This window comes from Aptenodytes patagonicus, chromosome 13, assembly GCF_965638725.1.
Source record: "Aptenodytes patagonicus chromosome 13, bAptPat1.pri.cur, whole genome shotgun sequence".
NCBI classification, from domain to species: Eukaryota; Metazoa; Chordata; class Aves; order Sphenisciformes; family Spheniscidae; genus Aptenodytes; species Aptenodytes patagonicus.
In genome coordinates, this window is record NC_134961.1 from 1456078 (window position 1) to 1474806 (window position 18729).

At 59.7% G+C, this 18729-nt stretch overlaps 2 protein-coding genes across 4 annotated transcripts in view; both read left to right on the forward strand.

Moving 5' to 3' along the window:
• The first annotated feature begins 147 nt into the window (after nucleotides 1-147).
• DECR2 (2,4-dienoyl-CoA reductase 2) lies at nucleotides 148-6558 on the forward strand. 2 transcript variants are annotated; one of them, XM_076350945.1, is made up of 9 exons: nucleotides 148-271; nucleotides 426-494; nucleotides 956-1007; nucleotides 2623-2758; nucleotides 3180-3304; nucleotides 3882-3975; nucleotides 4266-4370; nucleotides 4915-5132; nucleotides 5936-6558. In XM_076350945.1, the coding sequence occupies exons 1-8, from the start codon at nucleotides 174-176 to the stop codon at nucleotides 5130-5132; spliced, it is 897 nt and encodes a 298-aa protein (XP_076207060.1). In that variant the 5' UTR covers nucleotides 148-173; the 3' UTR covers nucleotides 5936-6558. The 2 variants fall into 2 exon arrangements, with proteins under 2 accessions (XP_076207060.1, XP_076207057.1); XM_076350942.1 differs by having other exon boundaries at nucleotides 4915-5103.
• A 4532-nt stretch (nucleotides 6559-11090) lies between these two features.
• Nucleotides 11091-18729, forward strand: part of RAB11FIP3 (RAB11 family interacting protein 3) — an 81864-nt gene continuing 74225 nt past the window's right edge. The window contains exon 1 of one of the 2 annotated variants that reach the window (XM_076350940.1): nucleotides 11091-11257. The gene's annotated coding sequence lies outside the window, so the exon portion shown is untranslated. The remainder of the gene's footprint in view (nucleotides 11258-18729) is intronic. The other variant, XM_076350941.1, reaches the window with a different exon arrangement.

Consider the following 18729-nt stretch of genomic DNA (forward strand, 5'->3'; position numbering starts at 1 on the left):
CCGCCCCGCGCCGTTGCCGGGCAACGTCTGCCGACGCCTGCGCATGCGCAGGGCGGGCGGCGTCCCGGCGAGGAGGACTACATCTCCCGGCAGGCTGTGCGGGACGCGCCGTCCCGGCGTGCTCTGCGGCGCGGCCGCAGCCGGTCCCGGTGCCGGCGGGAGCTCGCGCCGCCATGGCGGAGGCCGCAGCAGCTTCCCGGCCGCCGCCGGACGTGGACACCGACGACTGCCTCCGCGAGTACCGCCACCTCTTCAGCCCCGACATCCTGGCGTGAGTGCCGGGGCGCTGAGGGCTCCGGCCTGCCCGGGGCCTCAGCTCGGGGCGCCGGGCGAGGGGCCGCGGCCCGGCCCGCCCGCTGGTCGGGGCCGCCTCGACCGGGGGCTGTGCCTGGCGCTTGGCGCTGACTGTCCCTTTGTTCCCCCAGGGGCCAGGTGGCGTTCATCACTGGCGGCGGCTCGGGCATCGGCTTCCGCATCGCCGAGATCTTCATGAGGTGGGGGGGGCCCGGCGGGGCGGCGGCGGTGCCCGGGGAGGGCTTGCCCGGCCTCCTCGGGCGCCGGTGGGACAGAGGGGGTAGGCGGTTCCCTTCCCTCGAGAAGGCTGTGGTAACGGGGCCTAGAAGAGGTGGGGTGCGAAGCCGGGGGCAACAGAGCTCTCGTGAGAGCCGCGGGCAGGAGACGTGGGCAGCCCTGCCTGCTGCAGGCTCTGGTGGTTCAGGGGGGTGTGGGAGGCCGGGGCTGGCCCTGTCACGGGGCTGGGACAGGTCTCTAGTACGCAGCGACTCTCCCCCTCTTTGAGTCCCGCAAGCCTGGAGGAGAAGCAATTCCTCCCCTCCAAGGGCGTTGTGCCACCTCCCACCGCTCGCCAACCGAACTCCTGGTAGTCCCCGGAGGTCCGAGACGACTGCGAGGAGCAGGCGCTCTGTGGTCCTTCTCACCAGTCCCTTCTTTGCAGGCACGGCTGCCGGACGGTCATCGCAAGCCGGAACCTGCAGCGAGTGTCGGAGGTGAGTCCGTGGGCTCCGGCGGCAGTAGGGAGAGCCGTGAACGGCTAGCAATCCTTCTGCCCTCTGCACGGGATGGAACTGGGAGCCCCGGGGCGGTGCAACAGGAGAAATGGCTCACCCGTGCTACCCTGTCTTCTCCCGGCTCTGAGTGCTCCGGCAGCGGCAGGGAGCAGTGATGGGTAGGATGGGTGCGGGTTTAGGGTTGGCTGCACCTACCGCATCTCGCGGTAGGGCTCAGTTACTTGTGGAAATACCTTCCTCCGCCAGTTTTGGGAGAGTCTGTTCCAGGTATCACATCGCCTTTTCGTTGATGAGACAGAGAGAAACAAACCGCGGTGAAGGTTTGTCAGCAGGGAAGTGGCAGAGCCCAAGGTCAAACTTAAATGTCAGCCTCGAGCAGGGCAAGGCCCCCTTGTCCAAGGGTTACGTGGGTTGAGGTGGGTACTCTGAGCCTCAAAATCTCAGTTATATTGCACCTTGAGATGGAGGGTAGGATGCGGGTCTGGAGAGTGGTGACTGAAGAAACTGTATTAGACTGTAGCTACCCTGTGGACGGCTGGGCAGAACAAACAGCCACCCCTGCGTGTCTGACCCCGGGCTGGAGTTTGGCCGATCACAGTTTCCGTTCCTCACCGTGGCTTGTGCCGTGGTCTGAGGCTGAAAGCGGCTGAGAGCGAGCTTTGCGGTAGCTGTGCGTGGAGTTCACTGAAATACAGCAAAGATCAAAATGGATGCTTGGGAGTGAGCTGGCATGACCCAGCTGCCTCCTGGAGGGGGTTAGTGCTGTCACTTCGCGTTCCCTCATGCTCGTGTAACGGAAAACAAGCTGCAAAGCTCAGCAGCTTTTTAGTCCTCAGGGGCTGGGGTCTTCTGAGTACACAGGGACTGCTTTCCCAGGCTCTTGATGCTCGGCGTACGTGTGTGCTAGTCGGGGCTCAAAGCTTCTCACGGAAGGGCCCCGACGAGCCTGAGCAGGAACGTGGTGTTGTGCAGGGTGTTGTGCAGGGTTGCCGCTGAATTTGCGCGTCCCCTGCGCTTAGTTTGTTGAGGGGAGTCATGTTCTTAACGAGCGCCTCGGGGGTGGTTTGCGGCAGAGGCTGAGCGGCAGAGCTGGCCGGCTCTGCCTGGCGGGCAGAGACCCCGGCAACTGCTGGGCTGTGTTTGCCCTTTTGCCTGCTGATGTTTTTTGGATCTAAAGGTTAATTATGTCTAGGCTCATGCCAAAAACGCCTTGTTGGGGTCCAACCTTTGTACTTGCCCTGCAGAGATGTCGCTCGGCATGTGCTGTGTCGATGACGGGCCACAGAGGTAACTGGGCTTAGCGAGTTGTGGCCTCAGGGCCAGCCTGGCATTCGCTTGGGATACAACTTGCAGGAGCTTTCTCTGGCTACCCCAGGGCTTTAGCTGCAGGGTGCTGCCGGGCTGAAGCTGGCCGTGTTTAGGCAGGTCTTTCCCCTGCCCACAGCGTTTGCCGTCTGCTGACAGGGACGTGGCTCCTGCCTGACTTCTTGCTCGCCTGTTACGAGGTCTGGGTCTAACCCTTGCTGAAGGAGAGAGTCCCAGAAAGAATCTTACCTCTCCCCCCCCCCCCCCCTTTTTTTTTTTTTTTTTGCAGGCCTCTAAAAATCTGGTGGCGGCTACGGGCCAGCAGTGCCTGCCTCTGTCCATAGATGTCAGGCAGCCCCAAACCATTGTGGCAGCGGTGGATGAGGCACTGAAAGAGTTCAAGCGGATTGACATCCTCGTTAATGGTGAGCTGCTGGGGCGGGCGGAGGGAAGATCTGGCACAGACTCGCTGCTAGGAAGGGCATTTTCCTGCATGGGGGTTGTGTTTGCCTAGTGTCTGGCTTGTGCAGCTTTGGCCTGGGAGCATCTGGGCAGCCCCTGGGAGCGCAGAGGGGATGGGCTCAGAGGAAGCAAAGGCCTGTTCTTAACGCGTGGCCACCCGATCATCCCTGCTCTCGCTGCACCAGCACCCTCCTGCCCTCAGGCTGGCCGTGCTGCTTGGCACCCAGAGCCACAAGCTGTTTATCCCCTTATCAGGGCTGTTTCCACGTGCTCTCCAGTCTACCCAAACGGTATCGCTCACCGTCCCTCTCGCAGAAGTGCCCTGAACCTGCCTGATCTCTCCTGGCCCAGTCCTGACTGTGGCCCCGGCTGCTTGTTCTTCAGGTGCTGCAGGAAACTTTCTGTGCCCAGCCAGCGCCCTGTCCTTCAACGCCTTCAAAACAGTGATAGATATCGACACCATTGGCACCTTCAACACCTCCAAAGTCCTCTTTGAGAAATATTTCCGGGTAAGTGGAACCAGAGCCAGAGGACTCGGTGGGGAGGCTCCTGGTAGGCAGGGGGTTAGTGTCAAACACACCACACTTTGCTCCTGAGAAATTCAGGGAAGTGTGGAAGGAAGAAGGGACCACAGCACCCGTGTACCCAGGGCTGCGCTGCCGGGCCTCTGCCACCCACCCTGCTCAGGTCCAGTCCGTTCCCTCCCAGGGATGGCAGTCCCTGTGCCGGAACTGGGAATCCTGCCTGTCCCTAGCCCTGGGGCTTTTGACTGTTGTGGCACTTTCCCACGCTCTGCCACCTCCCGGGGAAGAACCTGTGAACAGCTGCTCCTTTTCCAGCTCCTCTGCTTTCCCTCGGCCTTTGCCTGTCCCCTGCATCTCCTGCCTCTCTGGAAGGGCCCCGCTGGCTGCCCCGGCTCAGCGAGGCCGTGTGAGCAGTGCTGCCCCGGTGATAGGTTAGCAACGCAGAGGTGGCAGTGCCCAAGGGTGACCGTCCCTCCTAGCCCAGCTCTCTTGTCCCACCACTCCCCTGCGTGACCCCTTGTGCTGCTCCCTGCCTAACGCCACGTCTCCTTTCCTTCCCCAGGACCACGGTGGGGTCATCGTTAACATCACGGCAACCCTGAGCTACCGAGGGCAGGCCCTCCAGGTGCATGCTGGTACTGCTAAGGCTGCCATAGGTACCTACACGCTCCTTGCTGGGGCTCTGTGAGCTGTGTGGGGCCAGTAAGGAAGCCAGTTCTTCCCGAATATTGGGATGGGAAGATGTCCTTGGGAGAGGCGAATATGAATCGGTGTGGTTACTGCGTGCCTGGGTTTGGGGTGAGGCTCTTCTCTCCCCCAGGGCTCTTCTAGGGCCCTTTGTTCTTGGCCAGTCTCCTGTGGCTTTTTGCCCCCCCCCCGCCCCCCCAAAAAGTTACTGGACTGGCTCTGCTCTCCATTTCTTATTCCTGTTGTAATCCCTTCCCAGATGCCATGACCCGTCACCTTGCTGTGGAGTGGGGACCCAACAACATCCGAGTGAACAGCTTGGCGCCGGGCCCCATTACAGGCACCGAGGGCTACCGGCGGCTGGGTAAGGCAACCTGGGGCTCCTGTCCCTGCCTCGGCGGTGGCTTGCTGGCATCTCTCTGGGAGGGGACTGTGATGGACCACCAGTGCCATGCAGCTCGTGGGGCATGTGATGAGGCCGGGGCCATTGCTGCTGGGCACGGCTGTCCTGCGACTCGGCTGGCACGTCTCTTTGGGAGAGCAGCCCTTCCCGCACCCTCGGTACCTCACAGGGCACCGATTTTTCTCTGTCGAGCTCAGCCTGACCAGCTGCCTTGCCTGATGCTTCAGCTCTTGCAGTCTGTCAGCGGAGCGCCGGTTCAGCCCTGGAGGCTGGGAAAGCTCTCTGAGGTCCTGTCTTGAGCTCACACATCCCGCTGCTGGGCTTGACCTCCTCTCTTCTCAGGCCTTTGTCCCTGGACTGTCCCCAGGGCTGTGCCAGGATCTCATCTAGGTTCCCCGGGGCTCTCAGCAAGCCCCATGCAAGCAGCGCTGCAGTGTCTGGCAGGCAGTGGTGGCGGGCGGGTGGTCCCATGGTCCTAGCTGACTCTTTCTTCTACCACTCTTAGGTGGGAAGTTTGCCGAGGAAGCAAGCCAGTTCGACATGATCCCGCTCCAGCGTGCAGGGAACAAGACGGAGATCGCCCACAGCACGCTGTACCTGGCGAGCCCCCTCTCCTCCTACGTGACGGGCACCACCCTGGTCGTGGACGGCGGGAGCTGGCTGACCTCTGCCAACAACTTCCCCGCCTTGCTGGGTATTGCTTCATCCTCTGCTAAACTCTAGGTGACGTGCATTTCCCCCTCCGTGGGATTAGAGCAGGGCTCGTGTCAGAAACCCTGTTGCCCCGTGGTATAGGGGCATGGCTGCCATAGCAGCGGGTATGGCGTTACCTTCTTCAGGTGCCTTGGTCATCTCGTACCCGTACCAGGCTCTGCCCCTCCTGAGGCAGCTGCGTGGCACATACTGTGGTGGGGAAGATGCTGGGTGTGAGGGCAGCCAGCCCAGGTCTCGACTTGGCAGCGCTTGTTCTCAAACCTTCCTCTGCTTTTGGGAAGGTGGAGCAGGGTCACCCCCCACCCTGTTGTCAGAGCAGGCACAGAGCAACGTGGGGAACATCTCCGAGTCCTCGTGGACGGGTCCTAGGGGTGGCTTGGGAAGGGCAGGAGAACTTGCTGGGTTTTTCCTCTGAGCCTGCGGTTGACATGGTACCTCTTGTCGTTCCTGCTGGAGGATGCTTGTCTGGACGCCTCTGAGTGTCCCCTGAAGCGACGTGACACCCCTTTTCTGTGCCCCACCAGCAGGATTGGGCACAGAGAGTCCTGACAGCCTCTGCCTCCCCTTTCTTCCTTGCATGAGTTACTGCAGCGTGTCTTGTGTTGCGGTTGAATCGCACGCAGGACTCATGTCGGCTGCGTATGTCTGCAGAGGTGGGAAGGGAGCTGGCGCCTGGTTACTGGGGCCTGGCGCTTTTTGGGAGAGGGGTCTCCTTTCTTCCCCTCTCCCCCTGCTTGGGTCCTGCCTGGCAGCCTCCGTGAGCAGGGCAGGCCCAGGCAGGACTGTGTACCCACCTCCGTGCTGTCTTGCAGATTTCTGGGCTGCAGGAGCAAACAAAAATCAGTGACGGACAGCCTGGGATTGACCGATGGACGGAAACGCGACCGAACACTGCTGCTCTGGGACATCTCGGGGTGACGTCTCCCAGAGTCGGAGCCGATAGCTGCCGCCTCTGATCAGCGACTGGTGGTGGTGGTGACGCTGCTGATCCTGCGTCCGCCTGGGGGAGGGAGCACCGGGGGTGCTGGGTGGGGGGCAAGCCCACCCTCGTTCTGTGCCGCTACTTTCTTCTGAGCTGACGTGGCTGAGGGTGCAGGGACAGCGCGGGGCGTGCAGGCTGTGATGTTCACTGTCAGTTTGTGTCTCCCTCCAAGTTGCTCTCCTGGCCTTTCCCGAGTCCCCGGCAGTGCCGCCCATGGATATCCGTCCCCGTCCTCCCCTCTCCCCCATCTCAGCCCGAGAGCTGCCCAAGACCCCCAGCAGCAGCTCCTTTTTTGGGAGGGGGGAGTAGTTCAGCCCGTCTGGGGTTGAGATCGGCCTTCGTGCTGGGGGCAGCTCGGGCTTGGCAGCAGTAGCTGGCGGCTCTTGGAGGGGAAACAAGGACCAAGCTGGCCCCTGGCAGGGGGAAACGGCCCTGTCCCCTCGGGGGGGGGGGGGGAGGGGGGGGGTGTCCTGGATGGAGGCAGTGGTCCCTGGAGGCTGATGCAGATGCAGCCAGGATGTCCCTCTCCTGGGAGCAGAGGTGGTGTGAGGTCAAATCCCACCGGAGCTGGCTCTGTACTGCTGAGGACAGTAGCGCTGAATCTGTTGGGAGCCCGAGATGTCCAGTTGTCTGTCCGGCACCCGTCTGTCTGTCACGTCAGTCTCATGCTGTCTCCTTTCTTTGTACAGACGCTACAGCTGAGGGTAAATCAAGGGCCAGCTGAAATTCAGTCCTTTCCCAGCAGGGCTCTGAGCTGACGAGCTGCAGGGGCCGCACTGGGTCTGCACTGGGCTGCTGGAGCCAAATGCGTCCCCGGTGCCAGCGCCTCAGGGGACACGCACCGCTCGCGTGCAGCAGCCTCCTGCTGCTGACGGCAATTTTTAAGCTTATCCTGAATTCCGTGAAGCTTGTTTTCCTACTGGATTGCGTTTCCTACTTGATTGTAGACTTGCCAGGTTTTGCTCCTTCCTCCAGGCCACGAATAAAGAACTTCCACCCTGAGCTGCGACGCTTCTCGTCTGTTCGCCTGCGCAGGGGGTTGATCCCGCAGCCTCTGACTGCTGGGAGCTCGGGAAGGTTTGCTCGTGCTCCTTGGCCTCTTGCGAGCCGGCACTGGCAGGAGCTTTAGGAGGCTAATGCACGTCTTCGGTGCGAGCGTCGCTGAAGTAGCTCGCTGCTGCACGAGCAAAGCCGGCACCCGTGCCCTGCCGTGCTGACTGATCCTGGTGGTCCGAATTGGGCCCTGAGGGAGGGTGGAAAACCAGCGTTCCCACTAGCAGAGCCTTGTGCGGCCCCAGCCCTTGGCGGCTGTTGTGTCGCAGGCCAGCAGTGCTTGGGGACCTGCCACCTCCTCGGCCCCAGCTGGCTCTGGGGACGCGGTTCCAGCAGTCGTTGGGCTCATCGGCAGAGGTGATGGGGAGGTGCTGAGGGACTCGGCGAGAGACACGCCGACCCCTTCGGAGGGGGTGGGGATGTGGTGCTTGGACTGGGGTCTGGGCACTGTCCTTTGCCCAGGTCTCTCCTGGGATTTGCCTCCTGCCACACTATCCCTCTTCCCAGGTAACAGGACAAGTATTTCCTCCTGGAGAAGGCGCTTGATGTTTGTCGGTCCTAGCTGCCCAGCTGCAGCCTTCTGCTCTCTGACCTGCATCCCTCGTTCTGGGAGGGTCCACGTATTTAACTGCGTCTTGTTTAACCACGACTGAGCGAGCTGGGGCCTGTCCCTGCGTGTAGTAACAGACACGGTCCCTCCTGGAGGCTTAGCTTTAGCCAAACCCCTGGCAGCCCCTCGGTGGGCGTGTGGGGGACACAGAGACACGTTGCGGGCTCCGGGGCAGGGGGGGAAACCTGAGGTGCTGACCTCAGGCTGGGGTGACGCGGGGCAGAGGTGGAGGGAGAGCCCTGTGCCCGCGGGGAGCAAGGTGAGGTTTCCACCCTCCCTGCAGCAAGAAGAACTGCACAAAGGAAAGGTGCTGCAGGAGAGGCAGCCCCAGAGCTGCTGCCACGCTGCTCTGGGCTCAGTGCTGAGCTGGGCTCCTGGCCCAGCTGGCGTGGGTGCCACCCCGTACGGTGAGGATGGAGCCAGGCAGAGCTGCCTGCGTTGCCTGCCGGTGTGTGGAAACCTCCACGGCGGCCACAGCCTGAGCGGAGGCTGGGGGTGTCAGAAGCAGGGAGAGCTCCCGCGCAGGGGCTCGGGGCCATCCTGGCTCCATGGCCGTTCTGGCTCCGTGGCCGCCAAGGAAAGGGGGAACGCTGCAGGGCGGCAGCCTGGCCATGCGCCTCCAGCACCAGGGGAAGGAAGGAGCTCTGAGCCCAGCCTTGATCGTGTCCCGGAGCTGCAGAAAGCCGTGGCGGGGTGCAGAGCCGCAGCTCACGGCGTCAGGCTTGCCCCTCCAGCCCCGCGGGCACGTTACCCCCCTGCCCAGCCCGGGCGGCAGCGAGCGCAGGCAGGAAACCCGGTCACTTGAGCTGTCTGGAAACTGGGGGAGTTATTTATAATGCCAAGGGGATTTTGCAGGGGACAGTTTAGGCAGATGTTGCCCGGGGAGGGCAGCCGGGGCAGCCGTGAGCTTTCCTCCTGTGGGGCTGACGAACGAGCCCCCTCCCGCCCCGGTGAGCTTTGGGGATGGCTACGATGAGAAAAAGGGTTTGGAGCGGAGGTTTCGATCCTTCCCAGCACCAGCCTGATCAGATGTTTGGTTTTTTTTCCTCCCTCCCATCCAGGGACGCTGCTGAACCCCGGCTTTTGTGGCTGAATATGCCGGGGCTCCCCAGCTTTGGGAAAGCCACGCTGGGGGACACATCGTGCCCCAACCAAGCTTGTCCTGAGACGTCACACACATCCATCGCCCGGGCAGCCTGGCGATGAGGGGCCCTGGGCAGGGTCACCGCGGCCAGGGATGCTCTTGCTCATCAGGATTGCTGCTAATTATACCCAGGGGCTGTAATTCTGTCGGCTCGGCCAGCTCACGGGTGCATTAGCAGGGTCTCCCCAGTGCGTCCCGTGGGGCTGATGGCTCCACGGTCCAGGCAGCGCAGGCGGGTGCGGGAGTGAGCGGAGGAGAGCGCTGCGGCTGCTGGGCACAGACATTCCTCGCACCGCGCGGGCGCAGGCAGCCCAGGAACCTGCCGGCACCCCTGCACGGGAGATGAAGGTGTAAACGCCGCCAGGGCCCCGCCGCCATGTGCATGTGGGTGCAGAAGTTGCCAGCGCACGGAGTCTGCAGGCTGTAAGCCCCTGAACTTGTTAATTAACTCGTTAAAAGGACGACAATCAGACGGTGGTCGGTGGTTTGTGCAGGCGGCCCCGGGGCAGAGTGAGGGGGGGGGTGCACCGCAGACCCTCGCCGGCGGCTGACAGCCTAAACCCTCTGCTTGCTCTTTCCCCGCGTCGTGGCACCCATTTCCACGCGGCAGACGCTGGTGGCGGCTGGTTGTGCCGCAGCGGCCGAGGCCGGGCACAGCCGGTGTTTGGTGACGCCGAACTCCCGTAACAGGCTGGAAACGCCAACGGCTGTGTTGACAAAACCTGTGGGTTTGTGCCCGTCACCGGCGGCCGCGCTGGCCAAGGGGGGGGTGGGGGTCCGAGGGGCGGCCTGGCAGGGCGGCTGACGCTGGGGCAGTGTGGGGCCGGGGGGGTGCACAGGGCAGGCTGGTGCTGGTGGGGCGCGCAGGGCCCGGTGCACGGTGCCCCCCCCCCCCGAGGGGTGCGTGGGGCCCGGTGCAGGGTGACCCCTCCCAGATGGGTGCGCGGGGCCCGGTGCATGGTGCCCCCCCCCCCCCGAGGGGTGCGTGGGGCCCGGTGCAGGGTGACCCCCTCCAGAGAGGTGCATGGGGCCCAGTGCATGGTGCCCCCCCCCCCCCGAGGGGTGCATGGGGCCCGGTGCAGGGTGACCCCCTCCAGAGAGGTGCATGGGGCCCAGTGCATGGTGCCCCCCCCCCCCCGAGGGGTGCGTGGGGCCCGGTGCAGGGTGCCCCTCCCCAGAGGGGTGCGTGGATGCTGGTGCACAGTGCCCCCCCCCGGATGGGTGCGCGGGGCCCGGTGCAGGGTGACCCCCCCCCGGATGGGTGCGCGGGGCCCGGTGCAGGGTGACCCCCCCCGGATGGGTGCGCGGGGCCCGGTGCAGGGTGACCTCCCCCCCCTCCCCCGAGGGGTGCATGGATGCCGGTGCAGGGTGTCCCTCCCCGGTGGGGTGCAGGGTGCCCCCGGATGCCGGTGCAGGGTGACCCCCCCCCCGGAGGGGGGCGCGGACGGCACGTGCTCGCGCGCCGCGTGGCCCTGCCCCGCCCGCCCCGCGCCGCGCACGAGCCGGGGCGGGGCAAGAGGCGGGGCCTCCGCACGGCCTCGCGCCGGCGTCGGGGCGGGGGGGGCCGCACTGGCAGACGAGTGACGTCACCGCCCCGGCTACTGCGGCGGCTACCGGCCTGGATCTGGCGGTTCGCCGCGGGCTGCCCCGGAGCGGCGGCGCGGGCGGGCGGCGCGGTTGTTTCTCGGCGCCGCCGTCGCCTCCCCCCTCCCCCCCCCCCCGCTCCGGCCGCGCGGAGGAACCGCGTCCCCCCGGCGCTCGGGAACGCCGCTCCCGGGCGGGCGGGGCGGGGCGGCGGGGCCGCCCCCGGTGGCGGCGCGGCGGGCGGAGCCGACGCCGCCTCGCACAAAGCCGTGTGCCCGGCCGCGGGCGGAGCTACCGCTGAGGACCGCACCGGCACCGGCGTCGCCGCACCGGTACCGGCACCGCCCCGCCGGGCGGCCGCGATGTGAAGGGGTGATGGCCGCGGGGCATGGCCGCCGGGCAGCGGCGGGGCGGGCGGCGGCGGCGGGCGCTGAGCGCCGCCGGTGAAAATGGAGCCGCATCCGCCGGCGGCCGTGCCCGAGCCCCCGCTCCCCCGGGGGCCGCGGCAGGACGGGCCGGGGCCGGAGCTGGAGCCGGGCCTCTGGGCACCTGAGGCCGCCGAGCCCGCCCCGGGGCCGCCGCCGTGGTCCCCGCCGGAGCAGGGGGACTGCCCGGCCCTGGAGGGCCCCGCCGAGCCCCCGGCCCGGCCGGAGGAGGAGCCGCGCCTCCGCCCCGTCTTCGACGCCCTGGACCGCGACGGCGACGGCTTCGTGCGCGTGGAGGAGTTCGTCCAGTTTGCCACAGCCTACGGCGCCGAGCAGGTGAGGCCGGCGGCTCCCCCGGCACCGGGCCCGCCTCGGCCCCCGGGCCCTGTCAGGCCTGTGGGGGCCCTGTCAGGCCGCGGCCTCCCCTCACACCTGCCCGGTGCTTCCCGGCTCGCGTCCGCGGGGCTCCGCGCCCCGGGTGCCCCCCAGGGAAGGAGCCGCGGGCCCTGGGTGCGGGGCGAGTGGACGGCTCCCTGCCGCAGGGCCATCCGTGGTTGGCGTAACCCGGCGGGGAGCCTCCGTGTGGGGCCTTCGGCGGTCTCCTGTGCGCTGAGGTGGTGGTGAGCGAAGGTGGCTCGTGTCGACGGTGGCAGCCCTCGGAAGAGCTTTTAACGTGAGCGAGGGCAGCGTCTGCGTCGCCGGCCTCTGGGGCGTCCCAGGTGAAGGGCACGCGGGGGCTTAAATGGGTGCAGGAGGTACAGAGGGAGCTGCACGAAGCTGCGGCTCGCGTTTTCCAGGTCCCAGCCCGCTGGGAACAGAGCATCTCGGGAGTGCTGCTGGGAGCCCGCATCCCCTCTCTTTGTTCTCCATCAGTAAGACATTTAGGTTTGAGCAGATCCCGTGTGTAAGGGACCAGCAGCGAGATCCCGGGATCTCAAGCTGCTCCTTGCCCCCCTCGCTGCTGAGGGTCCCTGTGTGGGCTCGCTGGCACCGTGCTGAGCGGGGAGTAGCTCGCCTATCACGGGTTTGACAATCCTGAATGTGCTTTTTTTTTTTTCTCTCCTTTCCGCTGCTTTGTACCATGGTGAGCTTGTGTTTCCTTGCAGCAGATCAGATGCGATGTAATTCGAAGCTGCCTGGTATGACCCAAAATGGAGAGAGCTCTAGCAGCGTACCAGGGGATGGAAATGAATTTGTTGATGCTTTGTACCTTGGCCTGTGCTGGCGTTGCTACAAGGAAAAAGGTTTCTTTTTTAAGGCGTGCAGGTATTGTTACGAAGTTTCTATGTGCTCACCCAGGAGATCTGCTTTAGTTCTCTAGCTGTAGCCGCTGTGCGTGTATTAAAGTGGCATGACAAAGCAAATCATCGTGTGTGAAGGAGTGTTTTGGTGGAGGAGGTTTTCTTAATCTCTGTCCTCGTGGTAAAAATACCTCTTCAAGATAAAATAGAGGCATTTCTTTTAGAAAATACCTCTATAAAGTGGAGATGTGTAACTTCTTTGTCAGATCGTTGCTGGTAAGGGGCACTGTGTGTGCAGATGCTATTGCTTACTGCCTCACTGCGTGATTAACCAGGTAGCGTCATGGCACCGGGGGGGGAGTTACAAGATCATCTTGGCAACGCGCTCCTGCATCCGCCGGGCGAGAGAAGCTTTATTCAGCGTAAAGCCTCTGACTTGCATCTTCCTGCTGTGGTCCGGGCACTCTGTGCCGCTGCACGTCCCCCCCCCCCCCCCATTGCTGTCGCAGAAAGCAGAAGCAGACTGTCCGTTCACGTCGGCGTACGAGTCGCTCCGCGGAGGCTCACAGACCCTATGCATGATGGCCATCGCTTCGGGGCACGGCGGGAGCTTACCGGGGGACCCTTCGCCTTAGCATGCCTCTCCCTGCGCATTTGGTATGGAGCAGCCCAAGTACGTGGGAAGTAAGGGCGGGCAGACCGCGTGCGCAGGGCAGGGGACGCGGCAGGTGGGTCCGGCATTTGTTAGTGCCGGCAGCGTGTGCGGCTCAGCCCAGACCTGCCGCTCCAGCCCCGCGCGGCGCCTTGTGCCTTGATTCTGACACGGGGATTGTGCCAGAGCTTCAAAGGTGCGACAGTAAGCCTGTAAAGTGCTTTGAGATCTTGGCCTGAGGAGTGGTTGCGAACTGTTAAGGTCTCTCCCGAATTGAAGCAGGATGTCCAGGGAGGTTTTGCGCCACTAAAAGCTGTCTGTTTGTATGGACCCAGCTTAGAAGTGGTTGTCTGCAGGCTTCTTGCCTTGGCTGTCCCTTTGAAGTCGCTTGTTCCTCCCCACTGAGCACAGCTACCAGTAATGCTGTCCACGCTGAAATACATTATGCTTTTTCGATACGTTTATCTTCAGCAAGAGACTTGTATAGCTAGCTCTTGGCGTGCAGAACAGCTGTCTCTGGGTACGGCAAGTGCTGAACACCCTGCTGAGGTTGATGTCACAACGGCTGAGCCGACGGGTAACGGGCGCCTCAGGGAACGCAGCCTGGGTACCTTTTGCAGAGGCATGCCGGCAGAGAAAAAGTAATGTTTGTGATGCCTCTGCATTATTACTAGCCTGCAGCTTAGAAAAGCGAGAAGGTGCACCGAGTGGGAAGGAGAAGGGGTTGGTGATGGGGTCTGTGAGCTCCCAGCGGGTGTCCAGAGTGATAAAGGGAGGAGTTCTGGGGAAGTTTCTTGACCTATTTTGTTTTAAGCAGGTGTAACTTGGGGGTCTTTCGAAAAATGGAAATTCAGCTCGTGTGAAAGTTAAAGGATAGGAACATCACCGGGTGGGCAAAATGGTGTTAAGATGACTAAAAGGAAACTTCAGGATGCGAACCAAGGTTGTGCTACAACTGGAAGTGGGACCCTTGCAAGGGAGGTGCCAGGGTTTGATGGCTTGTGAAGGTATCGGGTAGCGATCGGCAGGGAGTTAAGGAGGAGCAAATTCCAGTCCTCTTACTATCCCTCGGGCCTAGCAAGAGGGGGAGGTACCTGCTTCCTTTTCTTCTCCCCCTCCTGCTTCCTGGCTTCTGCCCACACGGGTGGATGCGTGGAAGGTATGCGTGGGGGGGTGTGTGTGGAACAAACTGCTAAATTTAATCACAGCGAGTCATTGCAGCCAGCTGATTCATCTAAGGGTTCAGAGAGGGTTGAAGGGTTAAGGAAAGCACGCGTGCGTACAACCACGTGTACCGGGGAGCTGGAGGGCAGCAAGTGGTGTCTTTAGCTTCGGTAAAACACCAGAGGCATTTACGGGCTACGGAGCTCAGTGCTGTCAGATTATTTGGCTGAAACTATTATTAGCTAAATGTCAAAGGAAAGAGACCAACTGGCATTTATTCCATAAAAATGACATGATTGTGAATTTCCGTTACGCTTTTTTTGTCTGCATGATGAAAACCATTGGTAGAAAAACCGGGGGTTGGTTTGTGTTTTTTGCTTAAGTAGCTTGGGTTGTCAAAAGACTGCCTTGAGGAGCTTCATGGTTGTGGTATTGGCAGTGAAGTGCTGCTATGGACTAGAAGGGATCAAGGCATGGAAATCTAAAGACAGCTTGTTCTTCTCTGAAATGCTAAGAGTTGATAGGGATTGAGGCTACTGCCAGTACCTTCGTAGTAAAGGGGGCATGGAAAGGATGATGCTGAGGTCCCAGCAGCTGGGGATGACACCCCTAGATAAGGGGTAGCCTTGAGCAGAGAAGATAGAGCCACGTGGCGGTCCTACAGCAATCTGTAATCATGGAATGGTTTGGGTTGGAAGGGACCTTTCAAGGTCATCTAGTCCAACCCCCCTGCCGTGGGCAGGGACATCTTCAACTAGATCAGGTTGCTCAGAGCCCCGTCCAACCTGACCTGGAATGTTTCCAGGGATGGGGCATCCACCACCTCTCTGGGCAACCTGGGCCAGTGCTTCACCACCCTCGGCGTAAAACAGTTCTTTCTTAGATCTAGTCTAAATCTACCCCCCTTTAGTTTAAAGCCATTCCCCCTTGTCCTGTCGCAACAGGCCCTGCTGAAAAGTCTGTCCCCATCTTTTTTATAAGCCCCCTTCAAGTACTGACAGGCTGCAAATGGGTGGCTGTTGGTCAAACACGGGCTGTTGGGTCCTGGCAAGCTTTTCAAGTGCCACTTACATGCTCTGTGGAGTTGTAAACAAGATGCGGGGGGGTAAACGTCTTGAGGATGGCTTGACTTTTCATGCGAAACCTCTGGTCCACTCACCAGTAGCGTGTGAGGCGGTTTATAACAGCGTTGTGTTTTTGTCTCCTTTCCCTCCCCTTTATCACTACGCTTCACCGGGATCTGATGCTCCCTCGGAGCTGCTGTGCACGCTGTAGCAGCAAAAGGGGTTCCTGCTGGCTGGTAGCGAAGACTGGGGTAAGGTTGGTTTAGACAGGGAGTCAGGAGGTAGAGGCACGCTCTACAGAACTTCTGTGTCACCTTGTAAAGCGAGGGGGGGTTGTATCTTGCAGTTCTGTGGGTTATACAGAATCTAAGGCCACTGTGCAATATTTTAAAACAGCAAATACATAATTTGTCTTGCCTGTTCTACAGTTGCACTGTGTCTGTCTGATTGCAGTGATGGAGGCCAAGCCTTTTCTTGCCAGATTTGTTACTAGCTAGAAATGCGGGGTTGCGTCGGGGTGGAGGAGAACCGAGTGTTTGTAAGGCATGAGGAGAAGCCATCCTGCTGGCATTTTGGGTTTTTTTTCCCCTTTTTGTTTTGATCTAGAAGATAATTGGAGGTGGGAAAGCCTCTTGCACGACATGATCTTGCTGCCTCTGCTCAATTAAGAGAAGTCCCAGAGTTTGTCTAACCTATTTTCAAACGCTCCAAGCTCTACGGTGTCTCTGCCCTCCGTGCTCTGACAGATCTTCAGCCTTTTTTCTTTTCCTGGTGATCAATTCAAGCTGCATTTCAATGTGCTTTGTTTTGCCTTCTTTAACTCTTACATCCTTCAAGTATCTGTCCTTGACTAACCAGCCTTCCTCTGCCCCCACATCAGCTATCCTCAGCTGCGCGCTCCATATTCGGCTTTTAACCTTTCCTTGCATGATGGTTTCTGAAGCTTTTTATCCGGTTTGTCGTGCTTTTCTGACCTCCCACCACCTTTTCAGCTTCTTGTAATGAGGTGCCCAGCCTGAGCTGAGTGCTGCGGAAGAAATCCCATTTTGGGGGTAGCAGGTGTCACTCCAGACAGTGGCTGCAGAGAATCGTGGGGTTTATTTTTATTTTTAAATAGAACAATCTACAAGTTACTTTCTGGAACGAAGTCTGGATAGTGTCAAACTACAGCTTTTTAGTGGCTCTCCCCCCCCCCCCCCCCCCCCCCCCGGCCCCCAATCCAGGCTTGCTTTTCCTGCTCACCTCTGATGGATCCCTTGGGAATTGCGCACAGACCCTGGATCAAATGCTTCTTGCCTCCAGCATAGTCCTCTCAGAGTTGCTGACATTGCATCTGATCTTGGGCGCCCTCCCTATTCCCCTTAGTCTTCTCCCACTTCCTGTGAAATCCAATAGTTTGGATCACTGTCATGAGGAAACCTCAATTTTTTTTTTAAATTTTTGGGGGTTCTTACGTGCTTTGAGCAGAGGAAATGCTAGCTTTGCTTATAAAGAGATTTCTAAAATTATCTTGCGTGGATTTGCAGGCCGTGTAAATGTGAGCGAAGCTTAAATTGCCTCCAACTGTGTCGCCACTGCTGTACCTTTCGGCGGTTTTAATTGCTGTTTAACTTTGGTGTCCGCTACTGAGAGCGGGGCTGGGATTGCAGTGAGGGTGATACTGTGTATAATAGGTTTGAGCGTGCCAGTGGACGCGCTCACGCGTATGTGTGTTTTGGAAGAGGAGCGGATCTGAAATATTTTGCTTGCTTTGACCAGGGGCCCAGTTTTTCACCATAAAAATTCATGGCAAAGCTCCTGTTCGTTTTGCCGGTTCGGGCGTGAGCCTTTCCTCACCGCAAATACCGGGCTGGCTCGGCTGGGAGCAGACCGCCGGGCTTGGTCTGCCTCTGTCCGCCTCCCTCTTCAAAGGAAGTTTTATCGTCGTTAATAACACATCTGTATTCTGCGGGAGCTCGAAGATGGGAGGTTTTTCCTTCTCCCTCTGAGAGGAAAATTCTTCCAAGCCAACATATTTCATGTAATGTATTTTGGGCGAGGTGGTTGCCGGTTAGCTGAAAATGGGATTTGCAAAGAAGTTTATTCATTTGTAAATGTCCCAAAGACTCCAATAAAGAGATGATTTCTGTGCTCCCGGGTTTTTGCTTCTCCTGCTAAGTTTTGGCTTTAAGCTTCTTGAAGGCGTCCCTTCTTGGAGCGGCTGGGAAGGGTTAGGAGCGTATCACACCGCAAACAGATCTTTTGATGATATGTTTCATACTTACGTTTGCGGCCGTAATCAGATTGATGGCTTACCCGGGCTGGATCAAGTCTGGCAGGACCGTGAATACTCAAAGGCATGGTTTGTCTGCACGGGCTGGGAGGAGGGCGGTGATGGTAACTTTATCCCAGCTACCAGTTTATTTAAGAAACCTTTTTATTCTTCCTTTCTCCTTCAGATTGAGAATACAGCTATTGCTGAGCGGGGCATTGATTTATTTTAATTACGGATTTTGGTAAAAGTTAGATGTGTTCCTCTGGAATTTGAGATCATTTCTGCAAATAAAGAAATGTTCTCCCCCCCCCTCCCCTTCCCAGAAGAAAAAAAAGCATCAGTGCCACCTTTGTAGAATTGGCAAATGCTGTGGGCAGGGAGGCAAGCGCGGGATTTCTGGGGAAGTGGGGTGTGGATGCGGCACCCGGTAATGAGGTGCCAGCATCCACAGCTGGCCAGCTGTGAGGCCAGCTTGTACTGGGTGAGTGCTGCCGAAGGCCGGGTCAGGAGCCCTAGCAGGTAAAAAGGACCCCATCTAAAGGTTTTCAGTGGGGTGTTTTTTTTGTCATTATTTGTTAAAAATGCTTGCAAGGGCTTTTTCCTGGGGTTGGGTTTTTTTATGCAATAAAAATTCTTCCAAAGTTTTGCTTAATGTTTGCCACATGGTGTGGGGCAGCTCTCTAACGTGGAGGTGGACTCAGGAGAGGCTTTCTCCCTTGTCAGGAGCAGGATATTTTTCTAAGGCTATGACTAATAAAAATTGGATTGGGGTCACCATAATTAACTGACTGGAATATGATACCGCACCACAACGCGGTGATTCGGCTCTTTCGGAGTCATTTCGACCTGGTATTGCTTATAACTGAACACTCTCAAAGCATTTCAGAGTTGCTTATACCATTACGTAACTCAATACAGCCAGTAATTGATAGTCATTACAACAATTGCCTACATACTTTCTCTCGATTTTATTCGTGTTTTGACTTTCGTTTGCTGCTTGTTGTCAGATGAGATCCGCTTTGAATCCAGCGGCTTTTTTCTTTTTTTTTTTTTTCTGGCTTTTGATTTTTGCAAAATGACTTCCCATTAGCCGCAGCCTACGGCCCCGCTTGGGCAGGGTGATCTTCCGCTGGGCCACCCTCGGCTTCCCCTCTCCCCTGGGACCATCAGGTTCCCGGCACTAGAAAGCTGCTGGTACGGTCCCCGTGAGAGCAGGCAGTGGGATGGGGGTGGACCGTGGCTTGCTTTTTCCCTATTTCTCCTGCTTGGCTCCATCCTTCCAAAATCCTGCTTGGGTTTCTGGTGGAGGGCACGGGACTGATTCCTCCACATGAGCCTGGAGTGAGCAACGCCAGCCTTTCCTTCTGTTTGCTTAAATTCAAACACCCGTGGAAAATGTGGGTACAACGCTGCCCGACTGGTTCTGGTGAGCT